General features: G+C 50.3%; 1 protein-coding gene and 1 long non-coding RNA gene across 3 annotated transcripts in view; one reads left to right on the top strand and one right to left on the bottom strand.

The window, feature by feature from the left end:
* The window catches only part of LOC310650467, a 376,544-nt gene that overhangs the window by 245,227 nt on the left and 106,823 nt on the right, over positions 1-24,494 (top strand). The window lies entirely within an intron of this gene.
* On the bottom strand, positions 11,929-24,491 carry LOC310650446 (GTPase IMAP family member 8-like). Of its 2 annotated transcripts, XM_083379985.1 has the most exons (8): positions 24,091-24,491; positions 20,639-20,681; positions 18,744-19,360; positions 18,182-18,206; positions 15,990-16,597; positions 15,421-15,445; positions 13,903-14,510; positions 11,929-13,362 (listed from the first exon to the last, which is right to left on the bottom strand). In XM_083379985.1, exons 1-8 carry the CDS (start codon positions 24,481-24,483, stop codon positions 13,291-13,293), a joined length of 2,391 nt encoding a protein of 796 aa, XP_083236111.1. In that variant the 5' UTR covers positions 24,484-24,491; the 3' UTR covers positions 11,929-13,290. The 2 variants fall into 2 exon arrangements, with proteins under 2 accessions (XP_083236111.1, XP_083236112.1); XM_083379986.1 differs by lacking the exon at positions 11,929-13,362 and having other exon boundaries at positions 14,262-14,510; positions 15,417-15,445.

Below are 24,494 nucleotides of genomic sequence, written 5' to 3'. Positions count from 1 at the left end.
GGGAGGTCATCCAGTCCAACCCTCACCCACCCCCCACCCACCCCGCTCTAACAGGAGACCCTAAAAAACCATTTCGGCCAGTTCTCTCCTTAAAAACCTCCTCCAGTTGATGGAGCCCCCGCACCATCCACTGGCCAGCCGTTCCCCCGGTTCATCGTCCTCCCTTCATTCCAAGTTGCTTCCCTCCTTGAGGAGTTTCCCTCCGTTTCCCTCTTGGTCCCTGGCATTAAGAGCAGCCTTCGCACAACCCAGATTGCCACTCTCGGCTTCCTTTTCCCCTCCCCCACTTTTCCTCCCCCACTTTGAACGAAAGGGGAGGCTGCCACTTCCCCGGTTGGATCCGCCACTCGGGGGGACACGTCGACCGCGCCCTGAACTCAGTGAGGCGACTCTGGGCTCCTCATCCAACTACAAAAACCATGCTCCCTCGAAGCGTAGATGAAAAACAGGATGGCAAGCGAGCTTTTTTTTTTCTTTTTCTGTTTTTTTCTTTCCCCCTGTGCGTTCGTTCCCCTCTGCTCCCCAACTTACAAGATGGTGCTGAGCGTCGTGGCCTGGCTCCTTTGCCCTCGGCAGAACGGTGGGAGGGGTGCTCGCGCGAAACGGTGCGAAGGTGTTTGTGTGGTGGGGGGATTTATTGGCCCCTCCCCGTCTTGAGTAGCTACCAATGGTTGGGAAGCAACCTGGGTGACGCACACTGGGGGCAGGATGGATCCCCCACCCAAAAAAATTGATGGGGTGGGGTGTCAAGAGGACGTAGGAAGCGAGCAATTCTGGTGAGACACGCGCACCCTTCCCCGTGGTCCGAAAGCGGACAGGAAACACCTGGGATCACCTGTCAAAGGAAGCAGGAATCAAAAAAAAAAGCAGAGAGAGGATGTACAGAAAGCCACAGAGCGGATCGCTTTTTGATCTCGCTCTTTTTTTTTTTTCCCATTGCAAAAAGAGGAAGCGACCGCCCGTCAAAAGCTGAGGTATCTTTTCAAGAGACAACCATCTCAGCCGTCTCAACAAGGCCCGGCTCAGAGGCTCGGATCTTCACCCACCCGGCGAGGAGGTAGAACCAAGAACATCGAAGCGCGGGGGATGGACTAGAGGACCTCCCCAGCTTCCCTTCTGGCCCGGTGATTCTACGGTTCCCGGACTCCGAAAGAAAGCAGGCGTCAGGCCGGAGCTGGGAAATGGGCACCCGGTTTTGCTTGACAAAGAGGTTGAGATTTTGGCGAAAAGGCAGAGGAGAGCGACTCGGATGATCCAAGCCCTGGAGGCTAAAACACACAACGGACGGTTGCGGGATTTGGGCATGGAGAGTCTGGAGAAAAGAAGGACTGGGGTGGAGGGTGGGGACATCATAGCAGGATTCCAGTATATTTTAGGGGGGGATGCCCCAAAGAAGAGGGGGTCACATTATTCTCCAAAGCACCGGAAGGCAGGACAAGTAGCAACGGATGGAAACTCACCAAGGAGAGAAGCAACCTGGAACTAAGGAGAAACTTCCTGACACTGAAGACGATTAACCTGTGGAACAGCTGGCCACCAGAAGTTGTGCCTGCTCCAACCCTGGAGGCTTTTAAGAAGAGGCCGGACAAGCCATTTGTCAGAAATGGTAGAGGGTCTTCTGTTTGAGCAGGAGGTTGGACTAGAAGACCTTTTAAGGTCCCTTCCAGGCCTATGATTCTGTGGGGAACTCCTGGCTCGAGCAGGGGTTTGGACTAGATGACCTCTGAAGTCCCTTCCAACTCTGTCATTCTATGATTCCGTAAGGGTCTCCTGCTGTAGTAGATAGTTGGACTAGATGACCTCCAGGGTCCCTTCCAACTCTGTCATTCTATGATTCTCTAAGGGTCTCCTGCTGGAGCAGGGGGTTGGACTAGATGACCTCCGAGGTCCCTTCCAACCCTGTCATTCTATGATTCCGTAAGGGTCTCCTGCTGGAGTAGATAGTTGGACTAGATGACCTCTGGGGTCCCTTCCAACTCTCTCATTCTGCGATTCTGTAAGGCCTCCGGTGTCACGGTTCCGACGAACAGAGACAAATAAAGCCCAACTCGGAGGCTTGGGAATCCCCTCCAAGAGCATATTTATTGATGCAGGGTATAGGCAGTTCGAAAGCGAAACCAAGACCGAAGAGATCCATATACAATTCCCCAATGCAAAGTTAGAAAGGAGGATGCCCCACCCCAGGTCTAGAACGCCCCACCAGAATTGCGTGGATGTCACTTCCGGAAGTCCGTTCTAGGCCTCAGAGCCCTGGAGGAGGCTCCCCTCGGCCTAGAACAACCCACCAGAAGTGCTTGGATGTCACTTTCAGAAGTCCGTTCTAGACCTGGTGGAGGCCTCCCAGGTCTAGAAGAGCCTGCCAAAAATCCGTTGATGTCACTTCTGGAAGTCCGTTCTAGGCCTCAGAGACCTCGAGGAGCCCCCCCCAGGCCTAGAACGGTCCACCGGAAGTGCATGGATGTCACTTCCAGAAGTCCGTTCTAGGCCTCGGAGGCCCAGGCCTGCGTCCACGCGGAGAACTGGATGTTCAGGTATTTGATTCCCATCACTGGGCTCCATGTCCATTTGCACTGCTCGGGTGACCCTGGGGACGCAGATGGACCGCCGGATGGCCTCCACGACTCTCTAGAGGGGTGCAGGTGGCCAGCTGTCTGAAAGGAATGTGGGTCCTTCCATTCCCCGCCATCCAGTCGGAGCTGAAGAAGCTTCTGGTCCTCAAGGAAAAAACAGGAAGGTCCGGTTGCCTCTTGAAAAAGCACCTTTGGGATGCTCGTTTATTATCACACCTAATCTTTTTTTTTAACAACCTTGTTGGTCGTTATTACCTTAAAAACATTTGTTCCCTAAAATGACTGCATGGTGGGAAAAAGAAAGAATTCCCTTGCACCTATTCGTAACAGACTACTGGAGCCACACGCCAACATTCATTTCTATAATAAATGTGTTATTTCAGGAACATCTTTCCCCCATTTTTACCAACAATGAGTTAACTTTAAGACTTCTGGACTTCAACTCCCAGAATTCCCCAGGTAGCATGTCTCAAAGTTGCCATGTTTGGAGACTCCTGCTCCTTCATGGCTGGCTGAGGAATTCTGGGAGTTGAAGTCCACCAGTCTTCCAAGTTGCCAAGTTTAGAGAATTACCCCTGATGGCAGAATGAAGGACCAAGAGAGATAGCTGCTTCCCTCTGCTGGATGGTTGTAAAAATCATTTTTGAAAATCATTTTTCCAACACATTTCCTGTTTCTCTTTCTCTGCCTTTCCCTCAGGCCTCTTTCTCCATCTTTCCCTCAGGCTTCTTTCTCTGCTTTTCCCTCAGGCCTCTTTCTCTACCTTTCCCTCGGGTTTCTTTTGCTACGATTCCCTCAGGCTTCTTTCTCCATCTTTCCCTCAGGCTTCTTTCTCTACTTTTCCCTCAGGCCTCTTTCTCTACTTTTCCCTCAGGCCTCTTTCTCTACCTTTCCCTCGGGTCTCTCGCTACGATTCCCTCAGGCCTCTTTCTCCATCTTTCCCTCAGGCCTCTTTCTCTACTTTCCCTTGGGCCTCTTTTTCCATCTTTCCCTCAGGCCTGATAGAAATAAATGAAAGGTCTCCAAAATTTATTTATTTATTTATTTATTTATTTATTTATTTATTTATTTATTTATTTATTTATTTATTTATTTATTTATTTTATTGAATTTGTATACTGCCCTAATCCCGTAGGACTCAGGGCAGTTTACAGGGCAGTTAAAACCATGAAATACAAAAAATTAAAATCAATTAAAACAATTAAATTAAATTCAAGCCCCAAAAGTAAATCTAAAACCCAATTAAATTAAAAACCCCACAGTCAACTGAAAGAGATATTTAAAACTGAATAGGCTGCAGTGGAAATGTACTAGGTGGATGGAGAAGATGAGAACCAGGAAAGGAGAGCACAAAGAAAGGGATGTTAAGTGAAACACGTAGGCAAAAATTAGCTGGGAGAGTGGGAAAGGGATGTGGTGGCTCAGTAGGTTAGGACGCTGAGCTTGTCAATCAGAAGGTCGGCAGTTTGGCGGGTCAAATCCCGAGTGCCGCGTAACAGAGTGAGTGCCTGTTACTCGTCCCAGCTTCTGCCAACCTAGCAGTTCGAAAGCACGTAAAAATGCAAGTAGAAAAATAGGCACCACTACGGTGGGACGGTAACAGCGTTCCGTGCGCCTTTGGCGTCTAGTCATGCCGGCCACATGACCACAGAGACGGGGTTGGACTAGATGAACTCCGAGGTCCCTTCCCACTCCATTAGTCCACGATTGCTCCAGCAGGGGGTTGGACTAGATGGCCTCTGGGGTCCCTTCCGGCCCTGTGATTCTGTTCTGTTCCATGACTAAAGCTTCGATCTTGTCTCTCCCTGGCGGTTTGGGCTGCCACACCAACACTGTGGTTTGGTAATGGTACGGCCCTTTATCTTTGACGACTTCTCATACGCGTCGGATGGTTAAAGCCAAGAGGACCTGTTATGACTGCCGTTTTTCGGCATGTGGATTGTTAAGTGCCTTCAGATTGGTACGTCTTTGTTTTAAGATTGCACGGATTCCAAAAAGGGAGGTGCTTGGAATTGCCGAATTGCCTCCGCAATTCCGTAAAAAAGGCCAAGGTGGCTTTGGAGGTATGTATTGCTTTGACGCGCTTGTTTTCCCCGTACCACTTTTGACCTGCTGGTGGTGTTCCCTTCCCAGCTTCCCCTCTTGGGATTGTATTTCAATGCGTCTTTCTGAAATCAAAGGAAAGTCCTCTGCGATAAGAAAAACAGACCCTTGACCATTCCAGACAACTGGTTGTCCCTTCTCTTCTTAGAAACCTCCAGGGTTGGAGCATCCGCAACTTCTGGTGGCAAGCTGTTCCGCTGGTCGTTCTCACTGCTCGGAAGCGTGAAGACCCCTGCCCTTTTAGAAGCGCTTCTCCTCCAGGGCTGGCTGGGGAATGCTGGGAGTTGTAGTCCACAAGTCCCACAGTTGCCGGGTTTGGACACCCCCGATATAGAACAACGAGGAACCGAGAGAGAGATTTGCTCCCCTCTGCCGTGTGGTTGGGAAGTCGTTTGTGGAAAACATTTTCTGCTTCTCTTATTGCAAAGGGCTTAAATGGTTTCTCTGGATCTTTCTTAGATTTCAGAAAGAAGCATTAAAATGCAATCATAAATCTCTCTCTCTTTTCTCATTCTTTCTTTCTCTTATTCTCTCATGCTCTTTTTCTTCTCATTTTCTCTCATTCCTCCTCTCACCCTCATTCTTTCTCGTTGTTTCCCTCTTCTCGATCTCTTCCTCTTTTTCTCACCCTAATTGTGCCATTCATTTCTTCTCACTTTCCCTTATTCTTTCTCATTTTCTGACCCTCATTCTCATTCTTTCCCTTTTATAGCCTTCTCATTCTCACTTTCTCATTCTTTCTAATTCTGTCATTCTTTCTCTTTCTTTCCTAATTCTTTCTCACCCTCATTATCTTTCTTTCCCTTTCTCTTGTCAGTGTCACTTTCTCATTCCCTCATTTCATTCTCTCTCTCGCTCCTCTAATTCTGTCATTCTCTGTTCTAATTCTTTCTTTTTCTCATTCTTTCTCATTCTATCCCTTTCTCCTTCTGTCACTTTCATTCTTTCATACCTTTTTTCCTTCTCTTCTAGAAAATTGTGTCATTCTTTGTCTCTCAATCTATTTCTCCTCCTCTCCCTCTTCTCATTCTCTCCCAATTGTCACTTTCTTCTCATTCTTTCCATTATTCTTTCTTCTGACTCTCATTTTCTCTGACCCTCATTCTTTCTCTTCAATCTCTCCCTCTCGTTCTCTTCTAACTCTGTGTCATTCTCTAATTTTTCTCTCCTCACTCTTTCCCATTCTGTTCCTTTCTCCTTGTCACTTTCACTTTCTCTCCTTTCCCTCTCCTCTAGAAAATTCTGTCACTTTTTTTCTCAATCTATTTCTCATCCTCTCCCTCTTTTGATTCTCCCCCAATTCTATTTTCTTCTTTCTTTCCATTATTCTCATTCTTTCTCACCCTCATTCTTTTTCACTTCTCATTCTCGCTCTCTTCTAATTGTCACTTGCTTTCCTTTCCCTTATTCTTTCATTCTTCCTCTCACCTTCATTCTTTCCCTTTCTCGTCATTGTCATTCTTTCTCATTCCCTCATTCTCTCCCTTTTTCTCTCTTCTAATTGTGTCATTCTCTTCTAATTCTCTCTCCTTATTTTCTCATCACTTTCATACCCTTTTCCCCTCTAGAAAATTGTCTCTCATTCTTTCTCTCAATCTTATTTCTCATCCTTTCCCTCTCTTCTCATTTTCTGCCCCTAATTCTGTCACTTTCTCTCATTCTATTTCTGTCACTTTCATTTTTCGCTCATTCTGTCTTCTCTACACACACACAGAGAGAGAGAGAGAGAGAGAGAGAAAGAGAGAGCTCTATTTCTCCTCAAAAAGCTTATTTTAGTTAAGAACTGCTTCAGTTCATAATCATAATAAAGTTGGAAGGGACCTTGGGGGTCATCTAGTCCAACCCCCTGCTCAGGCAGGAAACCCTAGACCATTTCAGACAAATGGCTGTCCAGTCTCTTCTTAAAAACTTCCAGTGTTGTTCATTGTTTCCGCTGGAATTTTTTCTCTCAGTGGAATGTACGTAAAACCTACTAGCGTTCGTCCAATAAACGGTAAATCCAAAAATAAAAAAATCCTATTACTTTAGGGAGGAAATCCTGAGGGGAAATCCTGAGGTAAACGGACGGAGCGCAAAAGGGCGGCCAGGGTAAAAAAAAAAGGCGGGAAAAGAACGGGGAAACTCCCCCTCCCCCTCCACACCCGGAACGACCAATGCCAGCGCAGATCGCCTCAGGCGGGAGCGCCGGCCCTCACCAATGCCAGCGCAGATCGCCTCAGGCGGGAGCGCCGGCCCTCTCCAGCCAATCAGCAGTAAGGGTGTGTGGCTTGGCTCACCCTGAGGACCTTTCCCTGAAGCGTAAAGCCCCTCGGAGCCATTCTGGAGTTTGGGAAGGAAGGAGAGAAGGGAGGGAGAGAAGGAAGCCAGGGAGGGAAGGAGATGGAGAAGGAAGGAAGGAAAGAAAAAGATGGACAGATGGAGGAAGGAAGGAAGACGAGGGAGAGAAGGAGGTTGGATGGATGGGAGGAAGCAACCAAAGAAAGTTGGATGAAGGAAAGAAGGAAGACAAGAACGGAAGAGAAAGAAGAGGGAGGCAGGGGAAGGAAGGCAGACGAGGGAGAGAAGGCAGGAAAAGGGAGGCAAAGAAGGAAGGAAGATGAGGGAGGCAGAGAAGGTAGGAAAGAGGGATGGGGAAGGAAGGAAGACAAGAACGGAAGGAGAGAAGGAGGAAGGCGGAGGCAGGGAAGGAAAGATGGATGGGGGAAGGAAGGAAGACAACGAAAAACAAGGGAGGCAGAGAAGGAAGGAAAGATGGATGGGGAAGGAAGGAAGACGAGAGGGAGAGAAGGAAGGAAAACGAGGCAGAGAAGGAAGGAATCCCATCTTTTTCCTTCCCTGACTCCCTCAGCTTCCTTTCCTCTTCCATTCTTGTCTTCCTTCCTCCATCCAACTTTCATTGCTTCCTCCCATCCATCCATCCTCCTTCCCTGCCTCCCTCGTCTTCCTTACTTCCTTTCCCCATCCATCTCTCCTGGGGAGTTTGCTCCAGCTCTATTCTGTTCTGTTCTTTTTAATCTATTCCATTCCATTCCATACTCTACTCCTGTTCTATTCTATTCTATTCTATTCTATTCTATTCTATTCTATTCTATTCTATTGAGTTCTCTTCTTTAATCTGAATTTCTTTATTCTGAATTTCTATTCTATTCTATTCTGAATTCTCTAATCTTCTTTTCTGAATTCTATTCCATTCTATTCTGTTCCATATATTCTATTCTATTGTTTTATTCTATTCCATTCCATATTTTCTATTCTGTTCTATTCCGTTCCGTTCCATTCTATTTTATTCTGAATACTATTCCATTCTATATTTCCCATTCCATTCTATTCTGAATTCTCTTCTCTAAACTTTTCTGAATTCTGTTCTGTTCTATTCCATATATTTTACTCTGTTCTATTCCATTCCAGATATTCTATTCCGTTCTGTTGTTCTATTCTGTTCTGTTCCATATTTTCTACTCTATTCAGAATTCTCTTTTCTGAATTCTCTTCTGTCCTATTCCATATATATTCTATTCTATTCTGTTTTGTTCTATTCTGAATTCTATTCTACTCTACTCTTATTCTGAATTCTATTCCATTCCGTTCCGTTCCATATTTTCTATTCTATTCTGAATTCTATTCTGTTTTGTTCTGTTCTGAATTCTATTCTACTCTACTCTTATTCTGAATTCTATTCCATTCTGTTCCGTTCCATGTTTTCTATTCTATTCTGAATTCTATTCTGTTTTGTTCTATTCTGAATTCTATTCTACTCTACTCTTATTCTGAATTCTATTCCATTCCGTTCCGTTCCATATTTTCTATTCTATTCTGAATTCTATTCTGTTTTGTTCTGTTCTGAATTCTATTCTACTCTACTCTTATTCTGAATTCTATTCCATTCTGTTCCGTTCCATGTTTTCTATTCTATTCTGAATTCTATTCTGTTTTGTTCTATTCTGAATTCTATTCTACTCTACTCTTATTCTGAATTCTATTCCGTTCCGTTCCATATTTTCTATTCTATTCTGAATTCTATTCTGTTTTGTTCTGTTCTGAATTCTATTCTACTCTACTCTTATTCTGAATTCTATTCCATTCTGTTCCGTTCCATGTTTTCTATTCTATTCTGAATTCTATTCTGTTTTGTTCTATTCTGAATTCTATTCTACTCTACTCTTATTCTGAATTCTATTCCGTTCCGTTCCATATTTTCTATTCTATTCTGAATTCTATTCTGTTTTGTTCTATTCTGAATTCTATTCTACTCTACTCTTTTCTACTCTACTCTTATTCTGAATTCTATTCCATTCCATTCCGTTCCATTCCATATTTTCTATTCTCTTCTGAATTCTATTCTCTTCTGTTCTGTTCCATTCCAAATTCTCTTCTCTTCTCGTTAGTCTTGTTTCACAAAGGCTAGCTGTGAGTCCAAAAGGTTTAATCCCTTTAAACAAATGTAGTAAGTTTTACCCCCTTGTCTTGTCTATTGCTTTTAGCAAGTTTTCTTTGTAGGTAAACAGGCTTAATTTACGGTTATGGCTTTTTCACCATTTGCTACGTTTGCTGCATCCTTACTCCACTGTGGAAGGAGAGCTCAGGAGCCAACCAGCCAGCTGGTAGTGGTGCGTATTAATAAATAGGGATAAATTCATCCTACGTTTGTTTGTCCGTGGAAAGGGAAGGCGATTCAGCAGAGGAACCGCCACCGAAGAAATCAAACCTGGTACATTTTTTCCCTTTTTTTTGACAGTTTGCAACATTTTATTAGACTGTAGAATAAAATAGAAAACTACAAAAGCAAATAGTAGGAGACAGTGGGGGCGGGAAAGTGAGGGGAAAAAAGGCCTTGACTTCCGACTTCCACTGTTATAGTAGGAAGGAAGCATTAACATTGAACCTCAACATTTTTACTTTTCCATAATATTATAAACCGGCCATTTCTGTAACAACCAACGAATCTAACTAGGAAAGGCCAAACCTCCCCACCCATTTTTATTTTTTTTTGGCTATCAAGTTTTCGACACCTTGCTAAGCACTGGTGTTACTTGAATATTGCCATGTCCTAAAGGTGGTACAATCTGTAAAAAGGTCGAAAAGCCCTGTTCTAGTCCAGCCCCGTGCTCAAGCCCTTAGAGAATCACAGAGCTGGAAGGGATCCTGGAGGTCATCTAGTCCAACCCCCTGCTCAAGCCGGAGACCCTTAGAGAATCACAGAGCGGGAAGGGACCTTGGAGGTCATCTAGTCCAGCCCCCGGCTCAAGCCGGAGACCCTTAGAGAGTCACAGAGCTGGAAGGGACCTCGGAGGTCATCTAGTCCAGCCCCCTGCTCAAGACGGAGACCCTTAGAGAACCACAGAGCGGGAAGGGATCCTGGAGGTCATCTAGTCCAGCCCCCGGCTCAAGCCGGAGACCCTTAGAGAACCACAGAGCGGGAAGGGACCTTGGAGGTCATCTAGTCCAGCCCCTGGCTCAAGCCGGAGACCCTTAGAGAATCACAGAGCGGAAAGGGACCTCGGAGGTCATCTAGTCCAGCCCCCTGCTCAAGCCGGAGACCCTTAGAGAACCACAGAGCGGGAAGGGACCTTAGAGGTCATCTAGTCCACAGGTCTGCAACCCGCGGCTCCGGAGCCACATACGGCTCTTTCAGCCATCTCCTGCGGCTCCCAGTCCTCTGCCATGTGCAGTCCAAAAAAAAAAAGTGGGACTAAAAAAGTTCAACCAATCAATTCAAATATGCAGGGTAGGTGCATATCTCGCCTTGGCTCCACTCTTCAGTCAAACCCTGTTCTGCGCATGTATGCGCATGTGCACACATTTTTTTGCGGCTTTTCCTTTTGTGAGGGAACCAGTTTTTCCTTTTGTGAGGGAACCGGTTCCGAGTGGCTCTTTCACTTTTTCAGGTTGCTGACCCCTGATCTAGTCCAACCCCCTGCTCAAGCAGGAGACCCTTAGAGAATCAGAGAGCGGGAAGGTACCTTGAAGGTCATCTAGTCCAATCCCCTGCTCAGGCAGGAGACGCTTAAAGAATCACAGAGGGGAAGGGACATCAGAGGTCATCTAGTCCAACCCCCTGCTCAAGCCGAAGACCCTTAGAGAATCACAGAGCGGGAAGGGACCTCGGAGGTCATCTAGTCCAGCCCCCTGCTCAAGCCAAAGACCCTTAGAGAACCACAGAGCGGGAAGGGACCTCGGAGGTCATCTAGTCCAGCCCCCTGCTCAAGCCGGAGATTTTTAGAGAATCACAGAGCGGGAAGGGACCTCGGAGGTCATCTAGTCCAGCCCCCTGCTCAAGCCGGAGACCCTTAAGAGAATCACAGAGCGGGAAGGGACCTCGGAGGTCATCTAGTCCAACCCCCTGCTCAAGCCGAAGACCCTTAGAGAATCACAGAGCTGGAAGGGATCTTTGAGGTCATCTAGTCCAACCCCCAGCTCAAGCCGGAGACCCTTAGAGAATCACAGAGCGGGAAGGTACCTTGAAGGTCATCTAGTCCAATCCCCTGCTCAGGCAGGAGACCCTTAAAGAATCACAGAGGGGAAGGGACCTCAGAGGTCATCTAGTCCAACCCCCTGCTCAAGCCGGAGACCCTTAGAGAATCACAGAGCTGGAAGGGACCTCGGAGGTCTTCTAGTCCAGGGGTCGGCAACCTAAAAAAGGAAAAGAGCCACTGGGAACCGGTTCCATCACAAATTAAAAAAAGTGGGAGCTGCGTGTGTCCATGCACGTGCAAAAAAACGTTTTGCGCATGCACAAAATGGTTTTTTGCGCATGCGCGGACGCACACGGTTGCCACTTTTTTTAAGTGACATGGAACCGGTTCCCGGTTGCCCGACGGCAACGGCCCGTCTGCAAAGCTGTCGCTTTTGGCAGCTTTGCAGATGGGCTGCGTCAGCTTCCTCAAAGAGCGGCGCCCCTGCCCGTTTGCGCGGAGGTACACGCGCACCTTTCCAAAGGTTTGGGGAGGTGCGCGCGCACCTCCGCCCATTCAGGGAGGTGCGCGCACACCTCTCGGAATGGGCAGTGGCGTTGCTCTTCGAGAAAGCTGCCGCGGCCTGTCTGCAAAGCTGCCGAAAGCGGCAGCTTTGCAGACGGGCCGCGGCAGCTTCCTCAAAGAGCGGCGCCGCTGCCCGTTCGCGCGGAGGTACACGCGCACCTCTCCAAAGGTTCGGGGAGGTGCGCGCGCACCTCCGCCCATTCGGGGAGGTGCGCGCGCACCTCCAAACGGGCGGTGCCACTCTCCATTTGGAGAGGTGCGCGCGCACCACTGCCCGTTCGAAGAGGTGCGCGTGCACCGGGTTCTAGTCCAACCCGCTGCTCAAGAGCCTCCACGCCGCCACCATGAGCCCTGATGTGGCACAGTGGCAAGTATGCAGGATTGCAGGCTGACTGCTCGCAGCCAGGAGTTCAATCCTGACCGGCTCAAGGTTCACTCGGCCTTCCGTCCTTCCGTGGTCAGTGAAATCAGGACCCAGAATGCGGGGGAGCAATCCACTGACTGCAAACTGCTTAGAGAGATCTGTAAAGCACGGAGAAGTGGCATATAAGTCTAAGGGCTGCTGCAATTGCTCAGGGAGGTGGAAGGTATGAGCCTAGGAGGGGTGTGAGAATCTGATTAAGGCCAGAGGGAAAGGTTTACGGGGACCTGGTGTGGAAGGGGAAAAACCAGCAGGAACCTGTTGGGGGCCAGGCGGGATGGGTAGCAGAGATGTGTGTGTGGGCGTGGTGGTCCTGCAGTGTCCTTGGGATCAAGTCAGAAGTACAAATGACCATAGGGCTGCTTCAGGGACTGCAATTTCAGGATTGGGTCATAAGTAACTTTTTTTTGGGGGGGTGTCCACCATAATGTAAAATAGCTGTTAAGACAGGGCTCCCCAACCCCCAGCATGGTCCACAGCATGCCAGCAACTGTGTCACACAAATAAGCGAAGCACACGAAGCGCGCACAGACACACACACGGTCCCTGGTCCCTGAAGGTTTGGGGACCCCTGTGCTAAGAGACGCGTCCTACATCAAGGTCTCCTGGCTGCCGTGCCTTCCATCATCACTTCTTCCCATTCTCCATCCCAAGGGTGTCAAACTCGCAACGTCGCAGGACGTGTTGCGACGTATCGTGACTGTTTTTCCCATTGCCAGTTTCGGCCTGACGCATCCAGCAGTTTGACACCCCTGCTCTATCCGCATCTCTCCCTAAGGGCAAAGAGGAGCATCAATCACGGAGTCTGGAACTGGATAGAAGCTGGTGTGTGTGTGTGTGTGTGTGTGTGTGTGTGTTTGTCATCCAGACTGATCCTTAGCTTGTGTGACTCTTAGGTTTCAGGCAGCACCTAGTCTGCTTCCAGATCAGGATCCTGGGAGGAGGAGGAGGGGGGGAGGAGGAAGAAGAATAATAATGGGAGTCCTCAGTGGTCCTCTGAGCTTCGTGATTTTCTTGCAGACGTTTCATGGCCCAAAGTAGGTAACATCATCAGGCTAATGAGGAGTGCTGTTTCTGCCAGCCCCCCAAATATTGGAAGGCTGCTATCGTGTCTCTCCCCCCCCCAGTCCTTCTTTTCTCTAGACTGGCCAAACCCCAATTCCTGTACCAGTTCTTCCGATGTTTTAGCCTCCAGGCCCCTAATCCTCTTTGTTGTTCTTCAGCTCCAAAGAAAGCCAGCCTTGGTGTCTTTTCTTACCCAATGTGGCGTCACGGAGGTATTTCTGGAAGGCTGGAAAGGAAACACGGGTCAGTCAGGGGGTCTCGACTCCCAGAGGCCTCGGCGTGTCCAGTGGGGCAGGGAGCCAGCTGCCACCCCGTTTATGCCCAGAAACCGCAGCCGGGTCCCCCACCCTATTCAAGGCTTCGCCTAAAGGCTGCTCTGAAGCTAACTGTGGGGGGGGGGGGCTGACGTGCTTAGAAGGGACCCAGGAAGGGAAGAAAGGAGGGGGGCACGGAGAGAAGGGACGGGGGTGGGGTGGGGGGAAGCCAGTACAGGAAAAAAAGGGGAATGGAGCTGACGGACCCCCTTGAGGGGGCCATTGCATGCTCTCCACCCATTAGCCTCCCTCCTCCCCCTGATTGCCTGTCCTAACATGAGGGTCTCTGCTGTCCCACCCACCCATTGGGGTCTCCCAGAGAGGAGGGACCCCTTGCTCTCGTGTGAACGGAGCAGCTCCACCAGATGCCCAGAAAGAGCACCGCCCTCGCCCAGTTCCACTTCTGCCATTTGATTCTGCTCTATGACCCGCTGATCCCGAAGCATGGGCACCTCATGCAGCTGGATGACGTAATGTTTCCCACAGTTGTCCGAAACGACTCTCTGCACCGTCTCCATCAGCTTCGTGACCTGCCTCTCCCGCTCGGCTCCCGCGGCCTTGTTGTTGAAGACACATAAGCGGTTCCTGTACTGTGAGATCAGCGAGCGCAGATTGGGGTGGTCGGAATTTCGGACGTACTCCTGCAGGGATTTCCCTCCGAAATCCTCCTCAGAGGTAAAGAGGATGATCGTGTGCCTGGTGGACCCAGCCCCAAAGATTTCCGTGACCCGCTTTGCAGCTGCCACATCTTCAGCAGTGAAGCGCCCCACCTGGGTCACAAAGATCAGGGCGTGGGGGCCAGGCTGGGAGAGTTCGACGCAAGCCCTGATCTCGCGTTGCACAGTCTCACTGTCGAGCTGAGAATTGAAAATGTTGGGTGTGTCGACCACAGAGATCTTCCTGTCATGCCAGCTTCCTTCACCCCTTTGGCACCTCACGGTGTTGGTCTTTGTCCCCAAGATGGAATCGAACTCCCTCCAGCCGAGAATGATGTTGCCTGTGGTGCTCTTCCCGCCTCCGGTCTTCCCCACCAGGATCAGCCGGAGTTCGGCGTCCTCCCCTGCGAGTTTGGAAGACAATGTTGCAAAAAGGAATCCAGACATTTCTCAGAACATGTTGGGGTGTCATTGAGCAGGCTGGAAATGGGGACCACTTTGGAGAAGAGTCACCCCTGCCCTGCAGTGCTTCAGGAATGTTTTCACGGGAATCTCCCAGCGTTGGTGCAATGGGCTGCTCAGCCGTGCAGATTCCCATCCCATCCCAACCCCATTCCATTCGGTGGTGAGCCATCGTGCTGCAGTGGTTAATATGCAGCATTGCAGGCTAATTCTGTCAACAGCCAAGAGTTCGATCCTGACCTTCTCAAGGCTGACTCAGCCTTCTGTCCTTTCCAGGTCGGTCAAATGAGGACCCAGATTGCGGGGGAGCAATCCGCTGACTCTGCAAACTGCTTAGAGAGATCTGTAAAGCACTGGGAAGTGGCATATAAGTGTAAGGGCTGTTGCAATTGCTCAGGGAGGTGGAAGGTATGAGCCTGGTGTGTGTGTGTGTGTGAGAATCCAATTAAGGCCAGAGGGAAACCTTTACGGGGACCTGGTGTGGAAGGAGAAAGATCAGCGGGAACCTGTTGGGGACCAGGTGGTGGGACAGGTAGAATAGGTGGGGGGGTCCTGCAGTGTCCTTGGAGTCAGTCCCAAGTACAAATGAGCATAGGGCTGTTTCAGGGACTGCAATTTCAGGATCACGTCATAAGTAACCTTTTGGGGGGGGTTGTCCACCATAACCCTAACCCACCCACCCCAAATATTGGAATGATGGTATCGTGTCCCCCCGAGTCCTTCTTTTCTCTAGACTGGCCAAACCCCAATTCCTGCCCCTGTTCTTCCGATGTTTTCACCTCCAGGCCCCTAATCCTCTTTGTTGCTCCTTCCCCCCCCAAAAAAAATGCCAGTCGTGGCCTCCTCACCTACCTGATGTGGCCTGATCCGTGGCTGCCTGGAAGAATGGAAAGGAAACACGGGTCAGACAGGGGTCTCGACTTCCAGGGGTCTCATCGTGTCCAGTGGGGCAGGGAGCCAGCTGCCACCCCGTACATGCCCAGAAACCGTAGCCTGGTCCCCCACACCATTCAAAGCTTTGCCTAGAAGCTGCTCTGGAGCTAACTGGGGGGGGGGCTGAGGTGCTTGGAAGGGACCCAGGAAGGGAAAAGGCAGGCTGGGAAGGTGGAAAGGGATGGGGTGGGGGGAAGCAGGTAGAAGAAAAAAAAGGGGAAGTATAACTGGGGGAGCCCCCCCTTCATGAGGGGGGGGGACATTGCATGCTCTCCACCCATTAGCCTCCCTCCTCCCGCCAATTGCCTGTCCTAACATGAGGGTCTCTGCTATCCCACCCATTGGGGTCTCCCAGAGAGGAGGGGAGCCCTTGTTCTCGTGTAAACGGAGCAACTCCGCCAGATGCCCAGAAAGAGCACCGCCCTCGCCCAGTTCCACTCTGCCATTTGATTCTGCTCTATGACACGCTGATCCCATACAGTGAGCACCTTCTGCAGATGGTTGACGTAGAGTTTCCCCTCATTCTCCGAAACGACACACTCCACTATCTCCATCAGCGCCGAGACCTGCCTCTCCCGCTCGGCTCCTGTGGCCTTGTTGTTGAAGCCGCAGAAGCGGTTCCCGCACTGCTGGATCAGCTCCTTCAGATTGCGGTTGTTGGCATTTTGGACGTACTCCTGCAGGGAGGCCCCCGTCAACTCATCCAGGCAGGTGAAGAGGACGATTGTGTGCCTGGCGGACTCGGCCCCAAAGATTTTCCAGACCTGTTTGGCAGGTGTCAGATCTTTGGAAGTGAAGTGCCCCAACTGGGTCACCAAAATGAAGGCGTGGAGACCCGACTGGCACATCTCAAGGCAACCTTTCAACTCCGGTTTCAGCGACTTATCTATCTCTTCGGAATCAAAAAGGGCTGGAGTGTCGATCACAGAAATCCCCTTGGCATTCCAGCTTCCCAGCTCCTTTTGGCACTTCAGGGTGGTGGCGTTTGCTGACAAGATGGACTTGAACTGCCTCCGGCCGAGGATGGTGTTGCCCGTGGCGCTCTTCCCGCCTCCGGACTTTCCGACCAGGATCAGCCGGAGGTTGGCGTCATCCCCTGAAAGTTTGAATGACAGTGTTACAAAAAGGAATCCAGACGTTTCTCACAACATGTTGGGGCGTCATTGAGCAGGCTGGAAATGGGGGACACTTTGGGAAAGAGTCACCCCAGCCCTGCAGTGCTTCAGTAACGTTTTCACGGGAATCTCCCAGCGTTCTTGCAATGGGCTGCTCAGCCGTGCAGATTCCCATCCTCTCCCACCCCATTCCATTCTGTGGTGAGCCATAGTGCTGCAGTGGTTTAATAGGCAGCATTGCAGGCTAATTCTGTCAACAGCCAAGAGTTCAATCCTGACCGTCTCAAGGTTGACTCAGCCTTCCATCCCTCCGAGAGCGGTAAGTGAGGACCCAGATGGTTGGGGGCAACAGGCTGTCTCTGTAAACCACTTAGAGCTGTAAAACACTGTGAAGCAGTATATAAGTCTGCATAAGTCTTAGGGCTATTGCTGTTGCTCAGGGAGGTGGAAGGTATGAGCCTGGGGGGGGGGGTGAGAATCCGATTAAGGCCAGAGGGAAACCTTTACGGGGACCTGGTGTGGAAGGAGAAAGATCAGCGGGAACTTGGGGACCCGGTGGTGGGACCGGTAGAATAGGTGGGGTGTCCTGCAGTGTCCTTGGGGTCGGTCCCAAGTACAAATGAGCATACGGCTGTTTCAGGGACTGTAATTTCAGGATCAGGTCATAAGTAATTTTAGTGGGGGGTGTCCACCATAATGTAAAACAGCTGTTAAGACAGGGGTTCCCAACACCCAGTGTGTAGACCGCACTGGTCCACAGCATGCTGGCAACCGGGCCACAAAAATAAGCAAAGCACACAAAGCCAACACACACAAACACACACACACAGTCCACAGAAAAACCTCTCTCCACAGAACCGGTCCCTGGTCCCTGAAGGTTTGGGGGCCCCTGTGCTAAAAGACCCGTCCTATGTCAAGGTCTCCCGGCTGCCGTGCCTTCCATCGTCACTTCTTCCCATTCTCTATCCCAGGGGTGTCAAACTCGCAACGTCACGGGATGTGTTGTGACATACCGCAACTTTTGCCCCCATTGCTGGAGCTGGGGTGGGCGCGGTTTCGGCAAGACGCATCCGGCCCAGGGGCCGGCAGTTTGAAACCCCTGCTCTATCCGCAGAGGAGCATCAATCACAGACTCTGGAACTGGATAAAAGCTGGTGCGTGTCTGTCTGTGTGTTTCTCATCCATTCTGATGCTTAGCTTGTGTTTGACTCTTTAAGTTTCAGGCAGCACCTAGTCTGCTTGAAGATCAGGATACAGGGAGAGGGAGGAGGAGGAGGAGGAAGAAGAATGGGGGTCCTCAGTGGACCTCTGAGCTTTGGTGGTTTTCTTGCAGATGTTTCATGACCCAAAGTAAGTAACATCATCAGGCTAGTGAGGAGTGCTGTTTGTGGCAGCCCCCCAAATATTGGAATGATGCTATCGTGTCCCCCGCAGTCCTTCTTTACTCTAGACTGGCCAAACCCCAATTCCTGCCCCCGTTCTTCCGATGTTTTGGCCTCCAGGCCCCTAATCTTCTTTGTTGCTCTTCAGGGCCCCCAAACGCCAGGCGTGGCCTCCTCACTTACCTGGGGTGGCCTGATCCATGGCTGCCTGGAAGAGTGGAAAGGAAACACGGGTCAGACAGGGGTCTCGACTTCCAGGGGTCTCGGCGTGTCCAGTGGGGCAGGGAGCCAGCTGCCACCCCGTTCATGCCCAGAAACCGCAGCCTGATCCCCCACCCTATTCAAGGCTTCGCCTAGAAGCTGCTCTGGAGCTAACTGGGGGGGGGGGCTGAGGTGATTAGAAGGGACCCAGGAAGGGAAGAAAGGAGGGGGTTACGGAGAGAAGGAGGGAAGGGATGGGGGTGGGGGGAAGCCGGTACAGGAAAAAAAGGGGAATGGAGCTGGCGGACCCCCTTGAGGGGGCCATTGCATGCTCTCCACCCATTAGCCTCCCTCCTCCCCCCGATTGCCTGTCCTAACGTGAGGGTCTCTGCTGTCCCACCCACCCATTGGGGTCTCCCAGAGAGGAGGGACCCCTTGCTCTCGTGTGAATGGAGCAGCTCCACCAGATGCCCAGAAAGAGCACTGCCCTCGCCCAGTTCCATGCTGCCATTTGATTCTGCTCTGTGACATGCTGATCTCGTACCATGGGCACCTCGTGCAGCCGGTTGACGTAGAGTCCCCCCCCGTTCTCCGAAACGACTCTCTGCACCATCGCCATCAGGTCCGAGACCTGCCTCTCCCGCTCGGCTCCCGTGGCCTTGTTGTTGAAGCCGCAGTAGCGGTTCCCACATCCCTGGATCAGCTCCCGCAGATTGTGGTTGTCAGACTTTTGGATGTACTCCTGCAGCGATTCCTCTCTCAATTCATCCAGGCAGGTGAAGAGGACGATCATGTGCCTGGCCGACTTGACCCCAAAGATATTCCACACCCGCTTTGCAGCTGTCATGTCTTCGGCAGTGAAGCGTCCCACCTGGGTCACAAAGATCAGGGCGTGGGGGCCAGGCCGGGAGAGTGCGATGCAAGCCCCAATCTCACGTTGTACAGTCTCATTGTGGTTTTTAAAATCGAAAATGTCATGTGTGTCGACCACGGAGACCTTCCTGTCCTTCCAGCTTGCCTCCCCACTTTGGCACTTCAGGGTGGTGGTCTTCGACTCCAGGATGGACTGGAACACCGGGCGGCCGAGGATGCTGTTGCCCGTGGCGCTCTTCCCGCCTCCGGTCTTCCCCACCAGGATCAGCCGGAGTTCGGCGTCCTCCCCTGCGAGTTTGGAAGACAATGTTGCAAAAAAGGAATCTAGACGTTTTCTCACAACATGTCGGGGTGTCATTGAGCAGGTTGGAAATGGGGAGCACTTTGGAAGGGTCACCTCTGCCTTGCAGTGCTTCAGGGATGTTTTCACAGGAATCCCCCAGAGTTGCTGCAATGGGCTGCTCAGCCGTGCAGATTCCCATCCCATCCCACCCCACTCCATTCTGTGGTGAGCCATCCTGGTGCACTGGTTAATATGAAGCATTGCAGGCTAATTCTGTTAACAGCCAAGAGTTTGATCCTGACCGTCTCAAGGTTGACTCAGCCTTCCATCCTTCCGAGGGCAGTAAATGAGGACCCAGATGGTTGGGGGAGAGGGCTATAAAACACTGTGAAGCGGTATATCAGTCTGAGTAAGTCTAAGGGCTATTGCTCAAGGTGGAGGAAAGTATGAGCCTAGCGGGGTGGGGTGAGAATCCGATTAAAGCCAGAGGGAAACCATTATGGGGACCTGGTGTGGAACTTGTTGGGGAGCAGGTGGTGGGATGGGTAGCATAGGTGGGGGGTCCTGCAGTGTTGTTGGGGGTCAGTCAGAAGTACAAATGACCATAGGGATGCTTTAGGGACTGCAATTTCAGGACCGGGTCATAGGTTTAACTTTTTTTTAGGGATGGGGTCCACCATAATGCAAAACAGCTGCTAAGACAGGGGTCCCCAACCCCCGGTCCATGGACCAGCAGGACTAGAAGGAACGGATGGAAAACCAAATCGAGGAGAGAAGCAACCTGGAATTAAGGAGGAATTTCCTGACTAATTGTTCTGTCCGCTGTTAATTGGCGGGACGAGTGGCCTTCAGAAGTTGTGGGCGCTCCGTCACTGGAGGTTTCCAAGAAAAGATTGGACAACTGTTTGTTCTGGGATGATATAGGATCTTCTGCCACGGGCAGGCGGTTGGACTAGAAGACCTTAGTCCCTTCTGACACTTATGTCCTGTGCTCTTCTGAATGCGCACAAGGGCCGCCCAATTCTCAGGTTAGTTCAGCAGTTTTACTTTCATCAATTAAAAAAAAAGGTTCTCCGGAAGCCTTTCCATGATTCCCAGCCAGCTGGGAAGAGGGTCCAACCATTCCTCCTTCCCCCCCCTTGCCCAACCTTTAAATGCTGTTTTCCCCTCTGAACCTCTTGTTCTGAAAACACTCCGGGAGCACGTGTGAACGTTGCATCGAAACCTCTGAACCCCAAAGTGGCAGAAGAAGGTTTATATGATGTTGAAATAACGAATCTTACCCGGATCAACACGTTCTGCGATCTGTGGCACTTCTTGACAAGCCTGGTGGGGAAGAAAAACGGGGGTGAAAAGGAGGCTGGGGACTCTCGAGCTGGCAGGGATTCTGGGGGTGTCTCTGGTAACCCAGATTTCAAGCGGGGGAGAAGAGGCGGAGGTTCCCCAAACTGCAGGATGACAGGTTATTTCCTCCTTCTCCTCCTCCTTTTTCCTCCTCTTCCCCCTCTCCATCCTCCCCTCGCTCTCCTCACCTGTCCTCCTCATCCTCTCTTCTTCCTCCTGCCTCTTCCCTTTCCCCTCTCTTCCCCTACTCTCCTCCCCGCTTCTCCTCATCCCCTTCCCCATCCTCCCTGTGCTCTTCCCCCTCCTCCTCCTCAACTTGCTTTCCTCCCCTCCCTCTACTTCCCACCCCTCTTCCTCCCCCTCCTCACCTCATTCCCTGTTGTTCCCTCCTCCCCTCCACCCCCCCTCCTCCCCCTCCTCCCACTGAAGGTAGTGAACTGGTGGGTCATATAGTATATTCCGAAATTGCCTAGACCCATACTCTAATCTAGGCAGCCCAGGTCGAGGGGGCAGCCAGCCATCCTGATCCAGAGCCCGGCAAACTAGAGGCAGCCGAACTACCACAGCGCTCCCTGTGCCGGACCAGTATATATTCAGCTGGTCCGTTTTATATTTTATATTTTATTTATTTATATTTATATTTATAGCTAGCTTAGGAATTAAGAACTGTGTTAGAGTATTTAGCATTTACAGGGTTAATGTATCATTGAGAGAACTGTATGTTAGAACGTTTAGCATTTAAAGGCTTAAAGCTGTTTCCTTAAGAGATGGCTTCTGGGAAATGTAGTCTAGTTCAGGGCTTTTCAACCAATGGTACGGGTACCACCTGTGGTACATTGGCACCTGGCAGGTGGTACGCGACCATCCTAGAAAAGTGGTAGCGGGGGAGGGGAATGAGCTGAACCGGCGGCAGCACCGCACAAGCCTGAGCGAGAGACGGCTGGAGCTGCAGGGCTGTCGGGGCTCAGCGGAAGCACCAGAATCAGTGCCAGGCTCCAGCGGGAGCTCGGCGCTGATCCTGGCGCTTTTGCTGAGCCCAGAAGAAGCGCCGATCAGCTGAGATGTTGCTGCATCTCCAGGGTCTTGTATGCTTGGCAACTGATTCATATTTATGACGGTCACAGTGTCCCAGGGTCATGTGAAGTGACCAAAACATGCTGCAACCACCCAGCAGAGGGGGGGAGGGGAAATAAACACATCCCACCCCACCCCCACTGCCAATCCTCAACATAAATGTTCACAACAATGAAAACCTCGGACGGGAGGAAGAACGCTGCTGGGCGGGCAGGCAGGCGTCTTGCTCGGCTGTGGCTTGGGAACTTTTTTCAATGCCGTTGTAACTTCGAACAGTCACTAAGCGAACTGTTGTAAGTCGAGGACTACCTGTACTTTATCACTTTTTTTCCTTTTTTGGTCATCAAGTTTTTGACACCTTGCTAGGCGACTGGTGGTACTCGGATGTTGCCATAAAGTGGTACAATGGGTGAAAAGGTTGAAAAGCCCTGGTCTAGTTGTTAGTTAAACCTAAGATACGCAGATGATACCACTCTAATGGCAGAAAGTGAAGAAGAACTAAAGAGCCTCTTGTTGCGGGTGAAGAAGGAGAGTGCAAAACTTGGGTTGAAACTTAACATTAAGAAAACCAAGATCATGGCATCTGGCCCTCTCAATTCCTGGCAAATAGATGGGGAAGAAATGGAGGTAGTGACAGATTTTATTTTCCTGGGCTCCAAGATCACTGCAGATGGGGACTGTAGCCAAGAAATTAAAAGACGCTTGCTCCTGGGGAGGAAAGCCATGGCAAATCTAGACAGCACACTAAAAAGCAGAGACCTCACTCTGTCAACAAAAGTGCGTATAGTCAAGGCTATGGTCTTCCCAGTTGCAATGTATGGCAGTGAAAGTTGGACCATAAGAAAGGCTGAACGCCAAAGAATTGAGGCCTTTGGTGCTGGAGAAGACTCCTGCGAGTCCCTTGGACTGCAAGGCGATCAAACCGGTCAGTCCTAGAGGAGATCAATCCTGACTGCTCTTTAGAAGGCCAGATCCTGAAGCTAAAACTCAAATACTTTGGCCACCTAATGAGAAGGAAGGACTCACTGGAGAAGAGCCTAATGCTGGGAAAGATCGAGGGCAATAGAAGAAGGGGACGACAGAGAATGAGGTGGCTGGATGGAGTCACTGAAGCAGTAGGCGTGAGCTTAAATGGACTCCAGATGATGGTAGAGGACAGGAAGGCCTGGAGGAATGTTGTCCATAGGGTCGCGATGGGTCGGACACGACTTCGCAGCTAACAACAACATACTTATCTAGTTAAGTGGGAGGAGCTTCAGAGTTTATGGCAGGATATCCTGGCTACGCTCCATTGTATTACCTCTCTGCATGAATCCAAGGCCCAAGGCTGCCTTGCTCCGTATGAACAAGGGATGAATCTCCCTTTAAATTTTTACACTGACAGAATGGACAGATATGAATATGAACCGATGTGCCTAACAGCAAACGGAAGTCTGCCTAGGATTCCTGATTAATAAATATTTGTTTAAAATCGTTCTGCAGAGTTTATGCTGTCTGGATCAGAATTATAATGCATCTGTAATTCATGGTTCCAGAACACTCCCTCTGCCTCCTTCCAGCCCGGCAGCCCTCCTCAGCGACATAGATAGATAGATAGATAGATAGATAGATAGATAGATAGATAGATAGATAGATAGATAGATAGATAGATAGATAAGCTTTATTGTCATTTTTTACTGTGGGCACGCTGGCACACATTAAAAATGAAATTTTGTTGCTTGCTCTCAAAAGTGTACACATACACAACACACATTGAAACGTGCTATCTACAACATATGTATAAACCTACATCCTTCCATATCAGTAACATAGAAATATTAATCACTGTCCATCTTGAATACATAGCGGAAAGAGGTTAATATTGCATGGAATACAGTGTAGGATCTTTCACCTCCCACCCTTGGTCTCCTTCTCCTGGAGCCCCCCCCCCCGCCTCCTCCCATTTGCAGCCTGCTTTCCTCCTCTCCTGGCCCTCCCCTAGACATTCTCCACGGCCCATGGGCCCATGGTCCTCCGCCCTGTGCCCTTCAGCCCGGCCTATCTGCCGAGCCCCCCCCCCTTTCTCCCGGCCCTTGGAATGAAGGAGAAACTTCCTGACAATTAACCAGTGGAACAGCTGGCCACCAGAAATCATGGGTGCTCCATCACTGGAGCTTTTTAAGAAGAGACTGGACAGTCACCTGTCTGAGATGGTATAGGTTCTCCTGGTTGAGCAGCGGACTGGACTAGAAGATCTCCAAGGTCCCTTCCAGCCCTATTCTATTCTAATTCCTCCTCCTCCTTCTCTTCCTCCCCTCCTCCTCCTCCTCCTCCTCACCTTTTCAGGCCTCCAAGTAGGACAGATGCAAGTGACTGCCTCGCTCCATTGACTGAGCCCTACTTGAGTCACAGCAGCGCATCGGAATTGGTACTGGAGATTTAGGTGGACATCCTCCACGGCAAATTGAACCTTGGGGCCTTCGGTACGGAGACTTTTCCAATTTTCCTCTCCTGCGATCTGATATTCCACCTGGTACCTGGAGACTGAAGGCTCCCCTACGGAAACTGGATCAATACTGATCTGGAAAATATTTGGCTGGACTGGTTCAACCTTAAGAGAGGGAGGTCTTCTAAGAGCAGCTTCCAGCTCATGATGTTCCTTGAGCATCTCCATGATGAAGGCTAAACTTTTCCTTTCCAGCCTCTTTAACGACTCAAAGAAATTCTTCATGCTCTCAGTGC

Source organism: Vipera ursinii (assembly GCF_947247035.1).
Source record: "Vipera ursinii genome assembly, contig: SUPER_Z_unloc_1, whole genome shotgun sequence".
NCBI classification, from domain to species: Eukaryota; Metazoa; Chordata; class Lepidosauria; order Squamata; family Viperidae; genus Vipera; species Vipera ursinii.
This window is presented reverse-complemented; position numbering and strand designations above follow the sequence as displayed.

Excerpts from the sequence above, each read along its gene's own strand:
- LOC310650446 (XM_083379985.1), bottom strand. The coding sequence starts at position 24,483 with ATGAAGAATTTCTTTGAGTCGTTAAAGAGGCTGGAAAGGAAAAGTTTA. Across the intron at positions 15,446-15,989 it reads ACGTCAACCATCTGCAGAAG|GCAGCCACGGATCAGGCCAC; the intron begins GTGCTCACTGTA and ends CCATTCTTCCAG. Across the intron at positions 14,511-15,420 it reads CACGGATCAGGCCACATCAG|GGGAGGACGCCGAACTCCGG; the intron begins GTAGGTGAGGAG and ends CCAAACTCGCAG.